Below are 24,743 nucleotides of genomic sequence, written 5' to 3'. Positions count from 1 at the left end.
TCCTCAATTACTGGGAGCGCTCGAGGTTCCTGAACCTGTATTCCCTGGAACGCAGGCGGGACACATTATTATATACACGAAAATCACTCACTACGAAAGCAAAAGACTTGGCAGACGATGCAACATCCCCCCAATGAAAAGCAGGGGTGTCACTAGCACGTTAATAGACCATACAATAAGTGTCAGGGGCCCGAGACTGTTCAACTGCCTCCCAGCATACATAAGGGGGATTACCAACAGACCCCTGGCAGTCTTCAAGCTGGCACTGGACAAGCACCTAAAGTTGGTTCCTGATCAGCCGGGCTGTGGCTCGTACGTTGGTTTGCGTGCAGCCAGCAGTAACAGCCTGGTTGATCAGGCTCTGATCCACCAGGAGGCCTGGTCACAGACCGGGCCGCGGGGGCGTTGACCCCCGGAACTCTCTCCAGGTAAATAATGGGTCCAGGGACTGGGTCCCAAAGTTTTGATAGCTGAACAAGGTATAAAAAAAATCCGCTTATGTAGAGCATTTCGGGCATATTAGGTCAGTTTTGTCCCAGGATGCGACCCACACCAGCCGACTAACTCCCAGGTATCCATTTTACTGATGGGTGAACATAGACAACCGGTGTAAAGAAATACACCCAATGTTTCTACCCTAGCTGGGAATCGAACCTAGACTTCGCCGTGTGAAGCGAGAGCTTTAGCCACCAGGCACCGTCTAATAGCAGGAGTGCAAGAAATAAGATAGATGAGCTAAGATTAATTGTAAGTGCAGGAAGCAGAGATATTATTGCTATAACAGACCTGGCTCAATCTGAAAGATTTAGAAATGCCTTTGAATGCCACATGCAAGGCTATAAATTATTCCTTACGGGTTTAGCACTTATTCCTTTCAAGGAAGGTTTTTTGATGCTGGCGAGGGGTTTATCTAGAGAATTGGATCTGTGCTCCAATTTCCTGAATTAAGCCTGTATACCTTCCTTTTGGTTTAGCGCTCCCCCATATTAACATGGGAGCGTTAAAACGGTAGGGATTATACAGCGCTTGAAGAGGGGGTGGAAGGCATTCAGACTTAATTCAGGGAATTGGAGCACATACAATTCCCTAGATCAAGAGCCCTTCATCAGCATCAAGGAACCTCCCTTGAGGAGAGCGCTTGGTTATTATAATTATAATTCTCTATTTCTATTTCTAAAATTAATTTCCGGATTTTTTAACCCTGAGGGGTTAACTACCCAAGATAACAGTGGGACTTAGCACCTGGGAGGTATGAAGTTACAAGCCAAGATAGATGGTAACTTCTACTGTAACTTTACTGCTAGACTAAGATGATATTACAAGGACCTCAGTGGAAATCTGATTTTTTTTTTTTTTTTTTTTTTTTTGGGGGGGGGGCTATCCTAGGTAATTTACACGTCACTGTTTACTTATGTGGATCTGTACTTAAACTTATATTCCCACCTGAGGAACCTTCACATAACATACGTAATGAGATTATGACAACTTTCCCTGTCTTGTGTAACTTCTGACGCTGTTTTCATGGATTACTCCATTGTTTGCATTCATTTAAATTTATACGTGTATATTTATATTAATTTATATTTTTAATCAGGCTTGCAATCTTATGTAGAAGCTGTAAATGTGTAGGGCTCACTCAGCGCTTGGGAAATGGCAAACTTGATCCAAGTAAAGGAAAGAATGTCCAATTCCTTGGTTAAAAATCCCTTCACTAACACCATAATCAAAATGCTGTTTACCCCACCCGTAAAAACTGAATTGACAAATTTACAAGTCTAGCCTAAGTCATCTTAAGAGTAATAGCTAAGAATGTTGAGGCTGCCTGGTATATTGTACCTCAGATTTCATCTCGTTAACTTTGGCTACTACACAAGATAAGACGATTTATATTTTATAATAAAGAGGGACAAGAGAGACTAGTCCGATCAAATTAATTTATTGAAAAAAATAGTTCAGCACAAATGAAGATGCAATACAACAGAACAGCCAATTAAAAACAATATGATGCAGTGGAATTTGAATCTACTGTAGTGCATGTCTTTAGCCTCGCAGATTTTTATATAGATCTGAAGCCTTTTGTTGTAGTCTTAAAGTACAAAGTTATAACATTCTTGAACTGTAGGAAGAGCTGCACACCCTTAGTGTAGGATACCGTCAGTGAAGTCCTCAGAGTCGCTGTCCCAGGCACTGGAATCCTTGCTTAAAGCATTACGTAAAAGGATTGAAGATAATGTCGATCTCGCAATCAAATGATGCACAAGCTGTAAATAGAAAAGTTTCCAGTAGTATACATCACGAACAACTATGATTCTACTACACTCGGGTTCATCAGAATGAATAATTTAGTCCTGCAGAGTTACTAGACTTGGTATACAAGGAAAGTAAATAAAATATGAACTTTTTACATCTTCGAAAAAATGTTAGAGGGTACTAGTAAGAGTTTATTCAATATTACTAAGTAGTATGATTATTGCCAAACAAATACAGAAGTCAGTTAGGTAATGTTAGTCAGGACGAGAGTCTTAGTCATTGATGACTCAGCTGTAGCTTTTGGTCGTCTGACCGAGGCCTTCCGCTGGCTTACTGGTCCACCCTTCTAAAATGTGGTTATAAATAACCATTTTTAGTTAGAAATCTGTTATGCTTGCTTAAAAAAAATAAATTATAAATTTAGGGTTACCTTGAAAGTGTACGATCAACCTCCGCTGTATTAATATATTAGTAGTTGCTGGGTTTTAAAATAAATTAAAATCTGCATATCTTTAATCCAGTTTAAGGTACTTCAGTTTAAAAGAAATTTGAAAATAAAATTTAGTTAAATTAGTTCGAAAAAATTTACTTATAAAATTAGGCTTGACTGATTTATTAGTTTTGAAAATTGTTACTGACCTGTAGTGGATGTTGGTGGCTCAGTGGTTGAGGGAGGAAGGTCAACACATTCACCTGCCTCAGGATCACACACTGTTGATACCAGAACAGCAGTCATTATGTACAGTATCAACTACCTTTAACTATTATTGCAACTTTCATGGTCACAGCCGAGTGCAACGTCTCGTTTTAGGGTTCCTTTGGCATGGTTTGGTCTTAAAGGGAAATTTTGCTAGTTTACGGCAGTTGATAAAGTGACCGCGGGTATAAAAAAAAAATCGTTAAGCGAATTAACAACGATTACGTGAAAGTTTTGTCTTTGATCTTTATTTTAGAGTAAAGGATCCACGGTTTATGTTTGTTAAACGTTATTGTTCGAGTTGAAGCCCTGAAGGACCAACGTCTAGCACTCAATTTACCGATAAATATTGACCAAAAATCATTGGACTATAAATTTTCGTCAGTAATGTTAAAATATTCTGCAGAAGAATGTGGAGACGGGAATATTATTCAAAGGAATATTGACGAAAAGTAGTACACTTTGTGCGGATGTTAAAATAACTGGTCAGCAGCAGGAGTCTTGTCTTGCTACTAAAATATTGCCACAAATATAAATGTGTATTCTCTCCTAGAATGTCTAGTTTTCGTTACAGTTTAAAGAATGAAAACTTGTATTTGAATAAAATAAATTTATTAGAAGAGTTCTTAGACTTTAAATCTAGTTGCATGTTAAACCTAAACAGTGAAGGAAAGTACGAAGATGCTATTTAGCCAAGCAAAAGTTCACAGTACAATAGTAAAGGATTGAGTTGGCTGAGAAATAGTGATACAAGAAGAAATCTTAGCACCAGCAGGGAGAATAATGCTCCAAAGTGAGAAACTGCATTATTTTTAACACACTGGCAGTCTCCCACCATGGTAGGGTGACCCGAAAAAGAAAATAAAACACTTTCACCATTATTCACGCCATCACTCTTGCCAGAGGCGTGCTGATACTACAGTTCAGATGCTCCAAGCTGTAGTATCAAAATCCTCCTTCAGAGTGCAGGCACCATACTTTCCATCTCCAAGACAAGTCCAGCTAACCGGTTCCCTGAAATTCCTTCATAAATGTTACCTTGGTCACACAAACAGCACGTAATGTCATAAAGCCCATCTGCCTCCGCTCACTCTTAACACGCCTGCTGAATGTTAAAGCCCCTCACATAAAACTTAACACCCCCCCCCCCAGGGTTTTTTTTTTTTTTTTTTTTTTTTTTTTTTTTTAAAGGAAGACCCCTACCCCGCCTTCCCTCCATTTCAGATTTACACCCTTCAAGTCATACTACTTTCTCATCTCTAAATGTCCAAACCTCCACAACAGCCCCTCAGTCCTCTGGATAATTATTTTACTAACTTCGAGCCTCCTAATCTCGAAAATACAAATTCGATGCATAATATTCACACTACACATTGCCCACGGACACTACATTTCCATTGACTCCAGCCTCCTCCTCGCTACAACATCCATCACCAATGCTTCGCACTAAGAGTGAAGCATGGGTGGTGAATTCTCTTTTGCCTTCATGGATAATATTCTGTCTCCACTGATGCCTCAACGCACCACAACTTCCCCCCCCCCCCCACTCATCAATTCTGATTCACCTAGTGTTTCAGACCCGTCCGCCGAAAAGTCTACTCCCAAATATCTGAACACATTCACTTCCTACAAATATAGCTAAAAATACTAAAACTACGGTTCCTAATCAGTATTAGGATCAACCAGATGGGATTTCTAGGCAGTTCTACCTGTAACTAGAAAACTTAAGCCAGATCCACTATAAGAGGGCGATTACCTACATGCAAGTAATTTAACTGCTTGTATAACTTCACAAAGCAGTAAACATTCACACGAATACTTCGTTTCAATATAACTATTCGTCGTGACTATTTTTACTGGTTTTATTGAGAAAGCAGCATCTCACCTGCAACCATAGTCTGTATGAACACACGCTCCTTGGTCATCTTCTGCACCTCACCAAGCCAGGTTTTAATCTCTTCCTTTGGGTTCTGTGAACCTTTGGTGATCATGCACAAGTCAAACGCACAAGCTTCTGCAAACAAAAGAAATATACATTTTCTATAGCTATATTTATATATATTTATGTATAAATATTTTTATTTACTACACGTACATGTACAAGGTATACAGTCCTAGCTGACAACAATGACATACTACTATATAGAAACTCCCTTGTTATGCTCTGCATTTCGGGCAAATTAGGTCAGTGTCCCAGGATGCGACCCACACCAGTCGACTAACACCCAGGTACCCATTTTACTGATGGGGAACAGACAACAGGTGGAAAGAAACCCGTCCAATGTTTCTACTCTGGCTGGGAATCGAACCCAGGCCCTCGCCGCGTGAAGAGAGCGTTAGCCACCAGGCCACCAGAGCCCTTCCATATATTGCTATGGTACCGAGGCAGTACTAGTGGGGAAGGACAGGGGGCCCCTGACCTAGGAGTATAGTTTTGAAATTTGAAAACTATCAGTGCTCCTTGCAATAAAAGAAAAAAATAACTGAAGGCAAATTAGGGAACTACTAGAAATGTTATCGCACGGCCAGCAATAACAGCCTGGTTGATCAGACCCTGATCCACCATGAGGCCTAGTCTCTTTACCTGGCCGCGGGGGCGTTGGCCCCCCGAAACTACAGGTAAACCAAAATAACCCTCAATCCAAGTCCCATTCAGCTGTTAATGAAAGTCTTGCAAGATCAAACAGGTACACCGGCAGTTATGGAAACTGACTAAATCGCAGAGGCCCAAGTGGTGGTTAAGTAAAATCAGAGTTAAAAACTGATTTTTTTTTAATCAATCAAAGCACTTTCTCCAGGTTACTAAAATTAGAAGAGTTTCCTTAAGAACAAAGTCAATACCGTGACTGGGGGGGGGGGGGGAGAAAAAAAAAAAAAAAAAAAAAAAAAAAAAAAAAAAAAAAAAAAAAAAAAAAAAAAACACATAACCCGTACATAGGAGAAAAAAAAAAAAAGGTTACCACGACTTTTCAGTCCGACTTGGACCATTAACTAATCACAGAATCTCGAAGTGAAGGGATCAGAATATATACGTTCTACCTCTCGCGCCCCCCCCTACCCCCCTCCCCTCTTAAATATTTTGGCTCCCTTTCCTTCGCACTTTGTGTGACTAGTTAATGGAGAAAGTTGAACCGAAACTTAATCATAAGTTTCGGTCTCCCATGTGCGGGTTATCTTTTTACGCCTTTTCTTACCTACGAGAGAACCATTAAGTTCCTTGCCAGCTTTCTGGCCATTGACCTCGATGCTGTTCACCGCCTCATCGCACTGCACCGATAAATTCCTCCAGGAACGTCGATCTTTCTGACAGGTGCGCAGTCTCTTCTCTGCCTCCTATAATACCAGAACTAAAGCGTTAATTAGCACAATAAGCTACAAACTAGAGAAAATGTTCCCGGTATATGAGCCTCACACTGACCTCTGAAGTATACAAGTGGAACTTATATAAAAGGTCACATACTCAGGGTAAACCGATCAATTTTACGTATTGGGAATAGGCGATTGTTATAACTGCCTAGGGAAATATTGATGGGAAAATAATGGTAAAGTTAAATTTTATATAAAAAACATTGCAAGATTCAATTTTTCTTAGTCAATGTTACGATCAATGAGACTCTGGAGCTAGTGAACAAACTTTGCATAAAAAAAACCTTTGTATGACTAAACGAATTAAACATTTCAACAAAAATCTGTTAGGTATCCTCGAAGGGGGACCCTTTTTTATACCGTAACGAGGGCCAAATTTTTTGGGACAAGTAATATTGTTCAGGTGCCCTATGACCAGTTATTGCACCCATGCCCAGCATCCTGTAATGAACAAATTCTAAAATCTTCAGTGGCGGAGCTTTAAACAAAAAAATCTATGATGGCGGAGAGTGAAATTCAAGAATATATAAATGCAGCAGCAGAGTTGAAGATTTTTTGTAAAATTTGATTTTTTTTTTAAATCACTTTAAATAATTTTCCGTTTACCTCTTCTGAAAGACTAACTGATGTATTATAGAGCCAGGATGGTAACGTAAGTTTCTTTTGCTTTCAGCCAAATTTATTGATGCAGTTAAAAAAAAAAACCCACTTGGTATAGTTGCAATCCGTGACATAACTGGAAAAAAAATGATTCGTCTAATCTGCTTCAAACTTTTCCCACAGGTGTGGCTTCCTGAACACAAGGTTCACTCTACTGGGTGGCAGAAGTCCCAAGTTTGCCAATTTAATAACATTTTTTAGTCAACCACTAAAGAATTCTTCAGAGTGATTTCATATTATTAACGTATTCTATCAGAAGTATAACGACCCATAATTTTAGTTTAAGTAACCAAGTTTGAAATATTACTGAAATAGTTAAAAAAATTAGGAATCGTTAAAACAGACATTTACTGGAGAATATCTTTTCTGATCGGCTTTAACTTTTACCATCGGTGGGTTTTGTTAAAACGGTTTGCCACTTCCAGCTGTGTAAATATCAAGTTGGCAATTTTATTAAGTAAATTATTTCCCCATGTAATAACTTACTTTATTAAAGATTCGCCGGTATTCTCCGGCCCGGGCCTTTTCCAAGTGGTGGCCCGGCCTTGGCTCCCTCTAGGCAGTGTGAGACCCAAGTCTCCCATATTTGTCACTTGGTATTTAGTCACTTAGTATTTAGTCAACTTATTCCATAAATTGTTATAATTTAGGGTTAAGAATTAATCCAAGTTTGCCCGAAATGCCTAGGCATGCTAGGTGTTCTAGTGGCCCCCTCTGCAATTAGTATTTTACTACATGTAAACCACAACCAAAATCTGTAAGCCCTGCAATGTAATCCTTATAGAGAATAAACCGATTTGATATGATGGAAGGAGGCATAAGGACCTCCTAATCTTTGGGACCAACTGTCCTCAGGCCTAGCCACAAGCTACGCCTCTGGTCTGCCATCCCCGCCCCAAGGGGACTAATGGAATGACAGTCTGAGCTACAAGCTCTGGCTCAGGCACGTACCCTACCCTAGAAGGGCTGGGCATGGTGCATCATGTAATAACCAGTGAATGCGTCTTACCGGCTTCAAACCCTATACCTTCTAAAAAACTTTTCTAATTTTAGGCTGTGGGGGGGGGGGGGGAATTTTTCCAAATACTTGCCCGTTTCATAAGTTTGTTTTAAACAAATCAAAAGTCAACAGTTTCTTGCAGGATTGTAGAGAATTTTAAGTAGAATGTAAAATAGGAAAAACCAAACTGGAAAAATAGTAACACGCTGTTTTATGGGAATTTTAAGTTTAACGAGGGAGACTTAACTATTTGTCAGAACATTTTCAGCATTAGTTTATTACTCGAGAACTCTACTCTATCGATTTCAAATTTTCGACACTTGTGTAATGTATCTTGGGCAAGATTCACTGGATTATGTGGATGCGTGGGCGGTCCTATGTACAATATTACGTAGGTTATTCCTAAATTTTGTTTTCGTGTGATAGGTGGGGGACAGACCCCTGATCGCCTTATGAATTTCATCAGTTGTGTATCTTAAGAAAGTTGGTATATTTAATGGAGTGATGTAAAGTGTTATTTTACAATATGCCATTATTCTACCCTGACACTTTGTGAGGGGCCTCTTGATTCAAGGAACTGAAGTTCTCTCCCGTGCTTAGATCGAATTTAGACTTCCCATTCCACAGGCATTGTGTGACCCTTACAGGTTTAGCGCTTTCCTCCGATTGAAATTTAACAATCGTGAACGAGATCAGTCCTCAGTGGTCGATACATCTGATTAAACATTTCAACGGTTTAATGTTCATAATTTAATATTCATAACTTTTACTAATATAGGAAGTTTCTATTTATTTTATTTTTGACAAAAAAAATCTCTAGCAACTTTGTGTTATTATAATTAGACTACAAATTTAAGATGAAGTTTCACAGCATTTACTATGTAGATAAATGGTTGAGAGAACCAACAAGTTTATACATTAGACATGTGCAACACTTTGGGATCTGTTGCGGAAACTTCTCGCACACAGTGGCTTCATCAGTACATAACTTTTTTTTTTATTCACCGGTATTCTTCCGGCCCGGGTCTTTTCCAAGTAGTGGTGACCCGGCCTTGGCTCCCTATCTGGGGAGTGTCTCGAGACTTAAGTCTCCCATGGGAGGAGGTACAAGTAACTCATGATCTTCACCATTCTTCCTTGTACTGGACTGATGACGGCACTGTGGCGAAACGTTTCCTCAAAGATACCCAGGTGTTGCACATGTGTAATTTATCAGCATTTACCGTGGTGGAGGAGGTGCCGGGTCTGCCTCCACCTGTGCCGGGTCTGCCTCCACCCGTGCAGGCGGGGCTGGCTTGGTCAACAGTCTGAAATGATAGTGGTAAAATTTAGAGTATGGGGGGGGGGTAAATAAAGGCAGGAACGGTCAGATATTTTTATGAAAAAATATGAATAACCTGTATATGGAAGAAACTTGGGGCAACGTTTCTGTCCGACTTTCACCATTAACCAGCACGAAAGCATTAAGGGAAAAAAAAAAAAAAAAAAAAAAAAAAAAAAAAAAAAAAATATATATAAAAGAGGGGGACGGGAGTAGTCTAACGAGAAGGAATAGTACGTATTATAATGTATAAAAAGTAATGCAAAAGTGGTAATACGAAGGGTGAGGTTGGAGACAGTGAAGAGATAGTAATAGTGGAGGTAGTGTAAGAACAAGAGACAGTAAGAGCAGTGGAGAGTTAATGACCCACGAGGGTAGAACCAAACTCCAGCGGGACCAAAACGCCATAGGATGGAACCCAACTAGGTAGAAAACGGGAAATACAGTAAAAATATAGGGAAGGAGAAGAGAAAGATCAGGTCAAATCAAGAGTTCTAAAGTTTGGGTCATTTGACAAAGTGGTAAGACAGAAAACCAGGACTAAGATTCATTTAAGGAAAGTTGTGTACAAGGGATGCTTCAATAAGATGGCGTCTGAAGACTTAAGAAATTTGAGGCTTCACTACTGTAATTAAAGTGAATGTTAAAATTGTTTCTAATATAGCTCTTATTTAACATTCTCTACGGTACAACCGCCATATTTATAAATCAACCTTCAGCAGGAAAACTTACTCAGTTGGAATATCAAGTCTGATAAGCCTCACCGTTGTTTAAGAATATTTAAAGGTTCGGAATGAATGCATTTAATGATTGTAATTTCATGATGGGGGGGGGGGGGGAATTAAGTACCTTCCATGAGCTTGCGAAGTCCTCTGGTGCCATGAACTGCAATGTGTATTCTTGGTTGTTCCTTGCAGTGAAGTCGTTAGAAGCGAGGTTATCAGGACTACCACACAAGCCACACAGGTTGGTGCCCAGGTAAGGGTGAGACCACAGGTCAATGCGATGTTTGCACACTTGAATCTCGGTTGCGAGAGAGAAAATAAAACTTAAGAGCGTATTATAGCTATGATTAATTCAAATTCCTCGAGGTCAAACACCGCCTGTGAAAGACTAAGCATTCAGCCATGATTAAAAAAATGGAAGGTAGTTCTAATTCCTTGGATCAACCTTTTATTAGGAAGCATGTAGCGTTTCGTAGATCTATGAAGGTATCTAAAACAAGAAAAATAATTACCTTTATCCAAGTAAAGAATTCTTGATCCAAGAAATCCGAGCTACTTGGGAAATTACCATCTTACCCTCTTAAGAGTTTAATGTATGATTTATTCATTAAGTAAAACTAGTTGGGACCAAAAGGACAAACCGACAAGGCTGACAGTGAGAAAAAGTCTCAAGATATGTACAGAAAATTAAGAGATGCTTAAAAATCCAGTGAAAGTACTAGAAGTGTCACTAATGAAAGTGATAATTCTAAGCAAGGCTGACTTGTCAGCAGATAACGTTGGTGACAAAGGTGTCAGGGATCCCGCATGATTGTAAGTATAGTTGTATAAGTAAGGAGAGACTATACTGAAAAAGCTTGTGATAAACATACGGACCAGAGAAGTGAAGCTGTATTTGCCAAGCCTCTGTTACTGATACACAAGCAGCGTGTATTCTACTCTAGTATACCTAAAGGGGTATACCAATACTGTCATATAGAGTAATATTAAGATAACCAACATTCATTTAAAATTTAAAGGGCATTTTGAAGTAGCTTCTTAACTTACAAATAGTCCTTGAGAGCCTAGCATTCGAAGACAGTCTCCTTGGCGCCAGGCGAGAACATCCTGAGGCTTTCCTCCGTCAGTGATTCTGTAGGCGTAGGAGCCCTCTGGTACGACATAATCTTGACCGTTTACCAGAATCTACGGAATTTAACATGGTGTTACACACTGGCGTCTGATCTAGGAAAACAGCTTGTGCAGTGACTAAGCATCTCCCAGACTGTCACCCCACAGTATCTGCATATCTGTCCCAAACTTATGCCAGTGTACAGACCTAGAAGTCTACGTATGGCTACATGACGCCCAAGTATCAGCGACCTTCACCAGGATTGAGTTATCCAAGAGTCATGCACATTTATCCAAATTTGTCATGTATCATGCAGCAAATAAAGAAATAACCTTAAAAATGTTAGGAGGAGCAAGTCCTGACTGTGCTAGCTCGATCACAAGCTTCGGATTGTCCTTGAAGGTGGTGGTGTGTATGCAGGAAGGCAAGCCGTAACAACGTCTGGTGAAAAATATAAATGTACTCAGTCTCAGCCTCTTCCTGCCTCGGGTAATAATTTTCACCTTTATTCTAAATGGTATGATAAGATGCCTAGGAGACTGCATATACTCACTGGAACTGGGCGAAGACTCCGTAGTCAGGAGTCACGCTGGTACCCTTCTGGGTAAGAGCGTACTTGCAGTCTCCGTGGTAGTCAAACCTGTGGCGGTCGTAGCTGAAGAAGTGAGGATCGTTGAATACTTCACACTGCTTACCTGACCAGGTAAATGAAAGCGAGGTAAACTTGGAAAGTTTTTTGTGGAACCTTCTAACCCCCCCCCCTCCCCCCAATCCTTTGCCATCCCCTAACTTTCTAGTCTTGTTCTTATTGACAATATTACCCATCAGCTATACTATCAGAACTAGTAAAATAAATGGAAAATTTGTTTTGCTCGATCATCGCAGTGAAAAGTATTAAGAAGGTATTTATAGAGGCTCAGGAACACAGCCTTTATTTGTGAAGGTCAAAAGTACCCTCACAAGTAGAACCATCAATGGATTGTCAGATCGGTCTGAAATTGGCGCACAGAATCCACAAGGGGTTTACCTTTCCAACAGTTCACACTACTCGTTCCTCCATTCAGTACTCACATCTCTTCTCTATCTCTCCAGATGGTTTCCACCTTCCGTCTTCACAGGCCATCTTAACGCAGCCAGCCAGGAAGACTTTACCTGGGGGGTAGAGCGCCCCCCGGAACTCACAACCTGGGAAGAGTAAACCCGGTGAAATAGATTCTCCATAAAAAGTCTAAGTTTGTCAATATACAATGAAACAAACAGGTACTTAAAAGGAAATGAACTTTTAATCCATTAACTGTCGGAAGAATAGTCACTTCAAATGAACATTTTTCATTAGTAAGGCACAAAAGTAAAGTACAGAAAGATTGATCGTCTACAATCTACTTACATCCGCACGTTTTCTCTCCGTGGTAGAGTCGTGGTGTCGCAGATCCGTTTACGCAGATAATCTTCAGACATTTTTCTGGCAGGATTTCCAAGACTGTGCCAGATGGCTGTAGCTTTTCCTTATGAGGGCACGAGGACAGGGCTGTGCAGTCCTGCTGGTCTTTAAATTTTTTTTTTTTTTTTTTTAAGTTTACCAGATACAGCTAGAATAAGAGCAACAATTAAAGAAAAAGGGAGAACCACTAAAACTTGTGACCCACTGATAGTCATTCCAACTCGCCACGAAGCCTCAGATTTGTCGTCACTTCAAGTTCCTAGTCTAACATATTTAGTCAAAGATTTGAAAATTAGTACTAGGTCAGTATATTGCATGTCGAAAAGTGAAAATTGGGCATGTTAAACATACCACGATTCACCCTAGAATGGAATATTAAAGAGAAAAAACTAAAATACACTGCCTTCTAAAGGTATACAAGCACCTTGAGGTCTGGCTCTTAGACCTATCAAGGAGAGAGCAAGTATAGCGAGAGTAGAGTCAAGGAGATTTAACAGAGGTTTGTGTTAACTTCACGAATATAGGGAACTGGGTTTAGATAACTTTTTTAGGTGGATCGTGGCTAAAATTTCTGGGCTTTGTAGTCGGTATTTTGCTAGTGCCCTTTTGTACCAGTGTCGTGGATAGAAAATGCAAGGACGATGGGATACGCATGCGCTGTAGTAATCGTGCAAGTGTACGTGTTCCTGAAGGAGTACACGAGGTGTACATAATTAGCGTATGCTACGTACCGTAATGATGTACATTTCCATATGTAGTCTGGCTGGCTGTCTGGGACTTTTTTATAGTTTCAGTGAGGACTGCTATGTTCATGTTGGGGCATCGGAAAGAGTGTAGGGAAGTTTGTCCTGTGGGGAGGACCAGTCTTCTATCGCTTATCTTTGTGTAGTATACGAAGGCTCTTTGCTTGAGTGCATAATTCAAAATGGGAACGAGGGCAATTATAATGTTAAAGCACAACACCAGCGAACACTACAATAATCAAACTAGAATCTTTCATCAAGATGTTTTAAAACTCAGAAATTATTACTTTTCGACATGTTTCAAAACTAAGGTTTTGAAAATTTCTCAGCATTCAGGATTTTTACTGTAAAATATTCCTGATCAGCCGGGCTGTGGCTCGTACGTTGGTTTGCGTGCAGCAACAGCCTGGTTGATCAGGCGCTGATCCACCAGGAGGCCTGGTCACAGACCGGGCCGCGGGGGCGTTGACCCCCGAAACTCTCTCCAGGTAAACTCCAGGACACCGTTACCCACAGATTTACACATTATCCACTTTGTAAATAAAGCTTTCCTCAGCAGTACACGCGAAGAGGCTATCAACATACATAGACTGGTCTTCCTCCCCAGGGTAGAGTGCATCACCTTCGCCCCCCTTCTCCGAAAACTCATCTTGGACGTGGAAGTCCTTACCACCAAGACTACCAGAAACCCTAGACCCGGAGCTATTGTGCAACAGACTTTAGCGGTTGCGATGAATTACGAGACTGGCCGAGCCCTTCAGTAATTTAATATCTCGTGTACCCCACACCCATTCTATGGTTGGTAGTAAAAATATTAAAGGTACAAAATAGGTCCAGGGGCTGGACCGAAAAAATTTTGATAGCTGAACGAGTTACAATGATAATGAATTAAATGTTTATCTGGTCACTTATTTATGCAGATATTAATTAGGACCCCCCCCCCCACCACACAAAAGCGGTAATACTTTATTTACAGTGAGCAAAGTCAGAATGGTTTGCGATATACCAATGTGGATAAAATACTTACACAATTTGAACGTTTCTGAGCGAGTTGTCTGAATTCGTTAATTCTTTATCGTATTCCAGTACAAAATGACGCAAGTTATGACATTTGTCCATCTGGCAAAGTTTACATTTCGTTTGATCTACATCTGGTCGTGGCGATTTAATTAACCGGAGCCGGGCGGTAGTGACATCCAAGAGTCGGCTTATGTTGGATACACCAGACACGTGTGGCTGCTCCTGCATGACAATGATAGATGGACTGACTGGTGTCAGTCTCCCAGAGTCTTAAGTCAATAAAATTCATCGGAAGTTCTTTTCCTATTATTGTTCCCAAACTTAACCGACAAACCAAGATCGTAATATTTCTCTCTCTCTCTCTCTCTCTCTCTCTCTCTCTATGAAGGTATACAACTTAATCAGTTCATCAGGTATATCAAGTCTGCAAAATAACGCACGCGTAGTGAGGGGTAAAAGGGATAAAAGAGGATGGATGGAGGAAGGAAAAAAAAAAAAACCAGCAGTTGTGTCTCGAGGAAGACGGGCCCCAAGTGCAGAATTTTAGAAATAGTCCACCTTACCAACACGAGCAAGGAAGGAAGAGAAAAAAAAAAAAAAAAAAAAAAAAAAATTTATTTAAACCCTTTGCCCACACTGATTCATACAATAAAAAGGTAGTCCTGTCATTGCCTATCTACACTACCTGACCTTACCCTGTGTAAGAACCTACCTTTCAGGTTCTTCGTATGCTCTTTTGTTTATTCATAATAAAGTCCAGCCTTGGGCGATAATAAAGGATTTAACCTGCTACCACTGTATCACAGATTACACTTCTGACCTCTGCAATATTCCCTGACCTCTGAAAGTCACTTTCAATACAGATTAACTGCAAGAGAAGCTAAATTTGAATTTTACTGATATTCGAAAGTTAATTAGCTTTCGAAATTTTAAATTTCCTTGCATGCAGCTGATATTTATCAAATTTTACCAAAATCTAAGATTTCAAATATATGTATATATAATTAAATTTTCGTGCCATCTTTGAGAAACGTCACTTTATAGTTTAGTTGCCATAGAACATGTCACCACGTACCTGCAAATCTTAAAGCTGTTGCTACCATCAGGAAGTTTAGGAATATGATCGCAGAGGCAATCATCTTCATAGGAAGTTACGACGTAATTCTAGTTAGAGGCACACCTGGAAATTATACTAAAATAAAATTGCGTAGTAACATACGAGAATACCTCTAAAATCATAGGCTATATTTTTCTTTCTACGTTCTTGCCAACTTATTTCATGGTTATAGAATTAAAATTCACGTCCGTAGGTTTCACATGTTACACCAGCTTACTCTGTTAGAGGTGTATGTGCAATAAAAAATTTAATGCTCTCGGAAGAATGTGTACAAATGGAGGGTGACGACGTCTGTCCTACAGAGATGTGTTAATACAGTAATTTTCATTAAGTAAATTTTAGTTACCTTCTCCGAGAGATCACCATCCACTGTACCAGGTGTTGCATAATCCTCTAGACGTTATCTTTTATTCATGAATGCAAGTAATATTTAGAGTATTTAGCTTCATACATTTAATGCAAATTAAAATATAGGCTACACATGTTCAATGTACCTAATAATATACTTCACTGTATAGAGTTGAGAACTTCAGTATATTTTAATTTTTATATCTTAGAAGTTAAACCAGTATGATAGACGGTAGTATCTAGATTCTAGGAACTCAGACCTGCCGGAGTTCAACTCGCCAGCAGCTGGCGGAGTTAAACCTGTTTGAAATACGGTGTACCCATCGCCCCTGGCATGTGCTGCACAGCATAACTTTGCGGACATTGCACCAGTCGATGAATAATTCTGCGTGATAGCACACTAAAGTGATCCGATTCTTGTTATTTTCTGTTATGTAATATGTAAGCTATAACCAGTGAAAAAGGGACTATGCTGGAAAAGGACTGAATTAAAGAAATTTGACCTACTCTTTGATCACAATATTACATTTAGTTCCCAGGCACTGTATGACCTACAGTTCAGGTAATTAATATAGATACATCACGTTATCATGGTGTGGACGGTATTCAAAAGAAGTCATACATAATGTGTTACTCTAGGGACTGCCAGAATATTCTTAACCAAGCTATGGAAAACTTTGAATTTTCCCGAATTCAGCATGGGTAAATTTGATTACAATTGCTTGAAGAGTGATACTGATTTGACCCTTAGAGAAATTTCGAGTGAGGGGAGATGTGGAAGAGCCGCAGAACGGACGAGGACGCTGTAGCGACTGAATGTGTAAACACTGGTATGTTAATTGTGCATTGTAATCGGGCATCATCGAAGTTAATTTCGTGTGTATGGAACTTAATCTAATTCAGAAATTGCAGATACGTTCCCACTGAAGAATAGAGATAAATAGCATGAAAAAACCCTTACAATATGGCTACAAGGGTGAAAAAATAGGGCACTCTTTTTTTTCCCCAGCAACACGCCTTAGGTAAGTGATGCTTACCTATAATGTACAGTAATTTTGCTCTGGGTATCCAACTATATATTAAGGTAGCATAAGGGTGTTTCATATAAAAATTGTAATCTAATAATTAAATGGCAAGTGGCAATGAATTTCTTTAATAAGACAATTGTATATGTTTTGTACTAGCTATATTTTGTGTACTCTGAAAGTAAACCAAAATATAGTCCATACAATTTTAATTTATCACAGTAGCCAGTTTTAATATTTTTTTTTTTTATACTTTTATTTGAGGACACTATACCATCTACATTTTGTTATACATAAAACTTGTATATATATATATATATATATATACACACACAAAAAGTATAAACCAAATCATTTCTCATACAATTGTTTTGTATAGTAACATTACGTACAAAGATTCTCGAAAACTAAAACCCCCTGACAATGTTTTCGAGGAGACTAAATCGTACTCCCCACACCCCATATAACCCAAATACACATATGGAACTTTGCATACTCTAGAATAAATAAGAAAAAAAATTTCCAAGATGTGTGCCTCCTCCCATCACCCACAAGGTACCAGTATGAACAGGTTAAATATACCCTTAATCAGCGTGTATATACGTTCCTACCTCATTAACTTCCAAACAGGAAGAAATACTGAATAGGGCAATGTACAATGCCCACTCTCGTACACAGAACATCTAACATTGACAGAGTTAAATATACAGGAAATACACGAGCCTGGTGCATGCAGGCACCTCGCCCATACTACAGTTGTTAAAAAGGATAGGAATCATAACATTAGTCTCTGGGGCAACAAAAACAAACCCCACAGCTTTTACAACAAATAATTCTTAGCTCATTATTTCCTAAAAATTTCAGCTTGGTCCGTCTTTGAAAAGTATCGAAAGGACGCCTTGGCGAACCCACAGAAGCAAGAAAATCTTAGCCAAAAAAAAAAAACTCCACCTCACAGAAGCCCCATTTCAATAACAGAACACCCCACCCCACACAGATTCACACACAGACTCGCACAGACACAGACCGGCCTTACACGTTAACTCACATACACCACTGGAGCAGCCACCATCTCTCTTCCTTATTACAATCATCTCCAAGTACTAATCGCTCTCCTCCGGAAACCAACCCCTTGCTGCCTTTCCCCGGCACCAACTGTAGCAGTCGTGCCATAGTCAGTCCCCGATAACTCTCCAGAAAAAGAGCAACCCACTGACCCCCATATAAGCTCCTATTCCTACCCACCGACCTATAAAAACTCGCCACTAAGGCCTTGATCCCGACATTACCCCCCCCCCCCACCTCCCTCATTCCCCAAGAAACATACAAAAAAAATCAACCATTATGTATCTTAACACCCTTGCTACCTCATTAGACACTCCTACATCTAAAAGTAAAGCCCTAAGGACCCACACCCTTCCCCCTCCCAATAATCCAAAAACACCCCTCAACCACACCCTTACATTTTCCAAAAAAGGACAAAAGTACACCACATGGAAAGCATTTTCCACGTCACCACAATGCGCACATGAAGCATCACTCACATATCCCATCTGCCTCAACACCTGTTTTGACGCCAATGTCCCCATGAGGAATCTAGACCACTCTCACCCTTGCAGGCATTCTTAGCTTTCGAAATTCCTCCTATATTACCATCCAATTATATGTGGGGAAGATAGCCACCCCTTGCAGCGTCTCCCAACGATACTAAACTCCCACCAGCCTCCCTATTCGCAAATGACGCACATCTCGCACTCTTAACATATACCTCAACATATCCTCACACACCTCCAGGTCCCTCCCACTCCAACAACGTAAGTCCCTCATCACCTCTCCCACACGCCGCCCCCAGACCCCCCCTCACTGAGGTATCTCACCTTGACGTATATTGCCCTCACCCTGGGCCCCAATACCAACAAACCCAATTTCCCCTGACGCACCCCAGTCATTACTACGTCACGTCCCAACCACGCCCTCCCATAACCCCATATATACCTTATTGCCCTCCTTTGTATGTCTATTACATCACAATTTTTCAAGGGATATACTGCCGCCACTCCCCAAACCTTACTGTATACCAACGAATTCACAATCACAGCCAGTTGGTGCAACATAACATCTCTGGCCCGAAGGCCATGTAGCCTACCCACTGCCCTGTCCCTAACTGCCTCTGAATTAATCTTTCTACTCTCCTGCCTGTCTGTTGTGTACCAAATCCCACAAGTCTTAATCAGTTCTACGACATTCCATCCAAACCCCTGACCCAAATCTCCCACCTACCCAGGTGCCCACCTCTAACAACAGACTTGCTTTTGTTTACCCTCATTCCTGTTATGGCCCCAAACTTCTCAATGACTACCCACCCTTGAAAAATCCTCCCTTCCACTAAGCAAGATCGTCGTATCAGCAACGTAACCCACAACCCCCTCCCCACACAACTGTCTACAAGCTCATAAAATGGGTTCTGAACACAAGCAAATAATAGCTGTGAAAGTGGGCAACCCTGCCGCAGACCCCTCTCCATACGAATCCCAGAACCCAACCTACCGTTCACCTGCACACGCATGATCGCCCCCGCATACTATGCATCCACCCACCCTACCACCTTTGCACCAAAACCCAGATCACACAAACTCCTCATGCAAAAAACACCCTGTCCACACAATCATATGCATTCTCCCAATCTACCCCTAGAACCCCTCCCCAGCCCTCTAAGAAATCCCTCATGCACCCATATCAATTCTGCATACTCCTGCCTGGAATCCCAAACCGACCTCAGTGTAAAAGCAATCCGAGAACTGCCTTCATTCTATTCCCTAGAATCTTTGCGAGCACCTTATAGTCAGCACACATTAAGGAAATTGCCTGGAAAGCACTTAGTGCCCACGCCCCTTCCTTCTTTGGTACTAATACTACTATGCCTGTATGTTGTGACTCGCCCAATCTCTTTCCATCTAGCATATTTTTCAAAACCCCAACTAAACAATGCCTCATGCACCCCCAATGAGCCCTATAAAAGTCAATAGGCAAACAGTCAATGCCTGGCACCTTACCCGTGTGCATGCTGAAGACCACATCTGTCACCTCAGCCTCACTAATATCAGCCTCCAACCCCACCCTATCCTTTTCTCCTATAGCATTATGAACCCCCCCTACCGAAAGACGCCTGCCAGGTGCCCCGCCTCCCACCCTCTCTCCATTTTCTCCTGAGCCATTCACCTGCATAAATGCTCATACTCCAGTGGAGACGAGGACCACACCTTCTGGGTAATCCCCCACCCCCCACACTAGTCTAACTGCAATAACGTGGTCACTCCTTTGCTCACGAAACTTATGCAGCACATATCCAGTCTGTTTATCCCCCCCCCCACAACACATCGTCCAACCCTGAACAAAAACGTATCGCGTCAAACGTTAATTATGAATCTCTTCAATCCTACCTCGAAGCAGTGCTATATCTTCCCCCTCCCCCCCCCTCCCGTAACATGCCTGCAACTGTCCCTCCAAATAATTCTGCAAACCATATCTCCATCTCTCTTCCTCAGGGCCCTTGACCCTATAAAAATCGCAATCCCAGGTTTCACCCGCAACTCCCACCATTCTACAAGCTCCATAGCCCTATCCCTAGCTCCCCAAAACCCATTCCCCCCCCCCCTTCTCCCTGAGCAGCTGCACATTAAACTTCCAATAGCTGGGGTAAATCTGCACGGCATCTTCCCAAGACAGATCCACTGTCACTGCCCTATGGTCCAAGAAACCCACATCAAAAGTTTGCACCCTCCCGACTTCCAATCCCTTCATGACGTAAATCCTGTCTAGTCTTGCAGCATACCCCTTGTGAATGAACGTGTGCTCCACCATATAACCTCCTCCTGCTGCTGCTGCTGCTGCTGCTGCTGCTGCTGCTGCAGCAACATCTACGACACCCACGTCCCTCAGAACACGTAATACACAACCCGCGCCCTCCCCCTCGGTTCAACATCCTGACCCCGAATTACACAATTCCAATCCCCACCAATAATCGTGATGGCAGGCAATCCCTGCAGATGGTACAATAAGTCTTCCCTCACAAAATCTGCTTTTACCCGGGTATTGCTCGACGCCGGCACATACACTCCTATGAAACCTGCCCTTCTATCACCCCATACACCATCTACCCACACAACCCTCCCCCCTGCCCCCTCCCAACCCGTGACATGCAAGGGGCTGGTCTTTATTGCTATTGCCACCCCCCCCCTTTCAACTGCCAAGCACAACTAATGTACAACTTATACCCATGCAACAACAACTCACTACCAATCTTATGATTGTGTTCCTGCAAGAAACATCCACCTGGTACCTATGCAAGAACCATGCTAACCACACCGTTTTGATATCGGTCTTGAAACCGTTCACATTTAGAGCGACACCTGAAATTTATAAGAATGGCAGCTTCCCTCTATGCCTTGCCTATCATCCCTTTTCCTGTGTGTCGACCCGACGCCTCACCAGACTTTCCCCTGGCTTCCTCCCCACCTTTTACCCTTTCACTACATAAAACAGGATCCACTAGATCCTTTTGGTCCAGCAACTCCCCATCCTTCGCCCAAGCTTTTTTGCCTGGCCTCTGCCCCGGCACGAGTACCTCCTTGGCCTCAACCGTGCCAGCCGGCCTTTTCCTAGAACCGCTACCTACACACGTCTTCATCCGACAAATGCTCCTGATGGACCTCCACCACTTGCTCTAAGCGATTTCCACACAATGTTTGTACCACAGACTGCTGTTCCTCCCTCACATCAGCCTCGGCAGCACTTAAGGCGGAGGTCCCCGACCAGTAAAAAAAAAAAAAAAAAAAAAAAAAAAAAAAACATGTCCTCCAGTAAATTTTCCCGAGGAACATCGTTCCTTCCTGATGGAGCCCCCGATGGTCCTGTCTGCTCCCGAGCCTACCGGGAGTAACACAGGTACTGACCGTCGGTACTTCCCGATCAACCTCTTCACTCCAACGATCACTCGTCCCTGCTTCCTCTCCCAACTCCGGCATCAACTCACAAGGCCGCTGCTCCACTGCCAACATACCAGAAGCCCTGGTAGGCTGCCTCCTAGGACACTGCTACCATGATCATAGGAGCTACATAATCGACAGGTCCTTCTCTGGCCGGCATAGTGCACAAAGACCTGGCCCGGTGGCTAAAACTCCCGCTTCACACACGGAGGGCCCGGGTTCGATTCCCGGCGGGTGGATTATTATTATAATCAAGGGGGAAGCGCTAAACCTGGAGGATTATACAGCGCCTGGGGGGGGGGATGTGGAAGGCATTCAGGCTTAATTCGGGGAACTGGAGCACAGATCCAATTTCCTAAATCAAGAGCCCCTCACCAACATCAAGGAACCTTCCTTGAGGGGCCGGCGGGTGGAAATTCTGACGTTTCCTTACACCTATTGTCCTGTTCACCTAGCAGCAAATAGGTACCTGGGTGTTAGTCGACTGGTGTGGGTCGCATCCTGGGGGACAAGATTAAGGACCCCAATGGAAATAAGTTAGACAGTCCTCGATGACGCACTGACTTTCTTGGGTTATCCTGGGTGGCTAACCCTCCGGGGTTAAAAATCCGAACGAAATCTTATCTTGTCCTGTAACCCACTAGCATGACGTAGGACGGTATAGGCCTAGCCAACATCATTTTGAGGGTATAAGAACCCTCAGGTCGTCCCTCGTATGGCCCATCTTTCCATACTCGCATCGTAGCTGAATGAACTTTACCATAACTGTTGAAGACCTCCTGTATACTATACGCAGTCGCCTCGAAAGGGAAGTTTCTCACCTTCACCCACGTATAGTACCTAGATACGTCGTGCAAGAAGACGTCCACTGCCGAGTTCAGTCACCTTCCTCTCCTGGTACTCGTCAACAAGTCTGTCGTAGACGCCGGTACGATTCAGTTTCAGGAATACTCTGGTCATCCTATTTAAGGCTACACCATATACTTCATTGTTGGGGACACCATAGTCGTCTCTGATGATGGCAGGTAGCAATGTATTCATCGTTTCTCCAGCGAGTGTGCCACGTACCAGCTGTATACAAACAGTGTTGATCCGCTGACCCACTATGCGCCATTTTGCCTTCCAGTTGCTAAAGGTCACCAGAGGGCAGGTGTAGCTACTAGGCGTGCGTCCTCTCTCCCCGGAGGTCGAGAGACTAATGTCATTTAATTATTAATTTAATGTCAGGTCTAGCTTTTTGCGAGTGGTATTGGAGTGGGCATCGAGGGAGTGATAGTTCTATAAGCTACTGTGACTATAAGTGCCACAAAACCTCATGCAGGTAATTTCTCACGTAATTCATACAAAGTCAGTATTTTATTTAAGGAAAGCGCTAAAACCGTATGGGTATGCAGTGCCTGGAAAAGGAGAGGCAATGAGGTTCGATGAAAGCAACGGGAGTATAAGTGTAATTACTTGGGTCAAGAGACCTTCACCAAGGAATCTCCTCGAGGTGCCAATTATAGTATTAAATAAACTGTTAGTTACATGAATTTAATGCAAGACAGGAGAGTGAACTGCATACAGAGACATTAGTCTGGATTGATCCAAGAGAAGTACCCATGCCGGCAAGAGACTTTTTACAAGGAAATTCACCTACTCTTTCTTTGAAAGAAATTACCTACCATATTTTTCACGATGATCTAAATGTTTACTTCCCTATGTCCTGAACCGAGGCATGATTGACAGCTGGGCAATAATTTGCACGAATATTGATAATCAGAATGGGGAAGCGTTAAGTGGTTTTGTACGGCAGTTTGGACTCCCTGGTTCACAATCCACAAATGTCATTGAGGGATTCAACAAACAATTATGCAGACAGTAAGAAATTCAGATAACCAAGGTGCTTACTACAGGATGATTTGCACAGGTTAGAGTGAAGTGTCAGATGCAGCTGAATTTCGGAAAAGTTCAATCCTGGGAGATTTTTATCATGACCCTTTAAAGGAATTATCAGTCTTTAAAGAATGCGAAGGAGACCTAGGGGTGCGAATTAGCAGAAATATATAACTAAACAGCAGCGCACAAGCGTTTACAACAAAGCTAATTTAAAATGTTTCTTTATAATATGAAGTTATACTTAAACCTTTAATCTCTGGTATGGCATTTACACTATGGAGGTCAGTTCTAGGGTCTATTACAGAATGGATACATGTGCACTGTGAAACCTATAGAAGGATTATAAAGCTACCTTCTTTTATTAGAACCTAGACTTATGAAGGTCAGTTGAGGTACTTCAATTCCCTCTGCCTGGCTAGGTCAATAGGACAGAATGAAGTATTATAGGAAAATTAATAATGAAGATCAATCAAGCGCTGAAAATACTTCACAGACTACTCACAACAGATTAAAGTTCAGCAAGTCTGAAAATTTAAGAAAGCACAGGCTTGACAATGAAGTTGTAGAAGAGTGGAGTAAACTACCACAGTGTCATACAAGAGTGGCTGGGTTCGAGTATGACATGCCTAGTGTAGACTATACATCCGGCAGTGCTCCGATGTTTAATAAATCGGATACTACAGCAACATAATGCGGCCGTATTAATATTTTAGCAAATTGGTCTTAAATTTTGCTTTTAAAATTTATATACAATGTCACACTTACTTTACACGGGGTAATTAAGAACAGTCTCCCGCAGAGGGTGACAACAAGCTGGTCGACTGTTACAGGAACTCTGCAGACTGCTTAGTGCTGACCCACGTCTCATGGCCCCTGCTTATATACCTCTCTCATCACCCACCAACACGTACTAATGGAGGCTCGTCCTTGTTTTTTTTTTTTTCTTTTTTCCATAATGAGTGCTAACATGAAAAAAAGTTTTAATGTTTGCCCACGTGAAAATGCGACTGTGCAATTGTTATTGTTTTGAGAGTGACAAGATATATGCAGAATTTT

The 24,743-nt window shown here is 41.7% G+C and overlaps 1 protein-coding gene across 2 annotated transcripts; it reads right to left on the bottom strand.

The window, feature by feature from the left end:
* Positions 1–1,920: 1,920 nt before the first annotated feature.
* On the bottom strand, positions 1,921–24,588 carry LOC128690782 (mucin-2). Of its 2 annotated transcripts, XM_070088473.1 has the most exons (13): positions 24,453–24,525; positions 15,410–15,514; positions 12,518–12,676; positions 12,202–12,315; positions 11,684–11,825; positions 11,463–11,571; positions 11,067–11,204; positions 10,144–10,317; positions 9,197–9,280; positions 6,142–6,280; positions 4,833–4,961; positions 2,890–2,961; positions 1,921–2,261 (listed from the first exon to the last, which is right to left on the bottom strand). In XM_070088473.1, the coding sequence occupies exons 2-13, from the start codon at positions 15,477–15,479 to the stop codon at positions 2,209–2,211; spliced, it is 1,383 nt and encodes a 460-aa protein (XP_069944574.1). In that variant the 5' UTR covers positions 15,480–15,514; positions 24,453–24,525; the 3' UTR covers positions 1,921–2,208. The 2 variants fall into 2 exon arrangements, with proteins under 2 accessions (XP_069944574.1, XP_069944575.1); XM_070088474.1 differs by lacking the exon at positions 10,144–10,317 and having other exon boundaries at positions 2,092–2,261; positions 24,453–24,588.
* Positions 24,589–24,743: the final 155 nt, after the last annotated feature.

Source organism: Cherax quadricarinatus, chromosome 24 (genome assembly GCF_038502225.1).
Source record: "Cherax quadricarinatus isolate ZL_2023a chromosome 24, ASM3850222v1, whole genome shotgun sequence".
NCBI classification, from domain to species: Eukaryota; Metazoa; Arthropoda; class Malacostraca; order Decapoda; family Parastacidae; genus Cherax; species Cherax quadricarinatus.
Note: the sequence above shows the minus strand (reverse complement) of the source record. Positions and strands in the feature narration are given on the sequence as shown.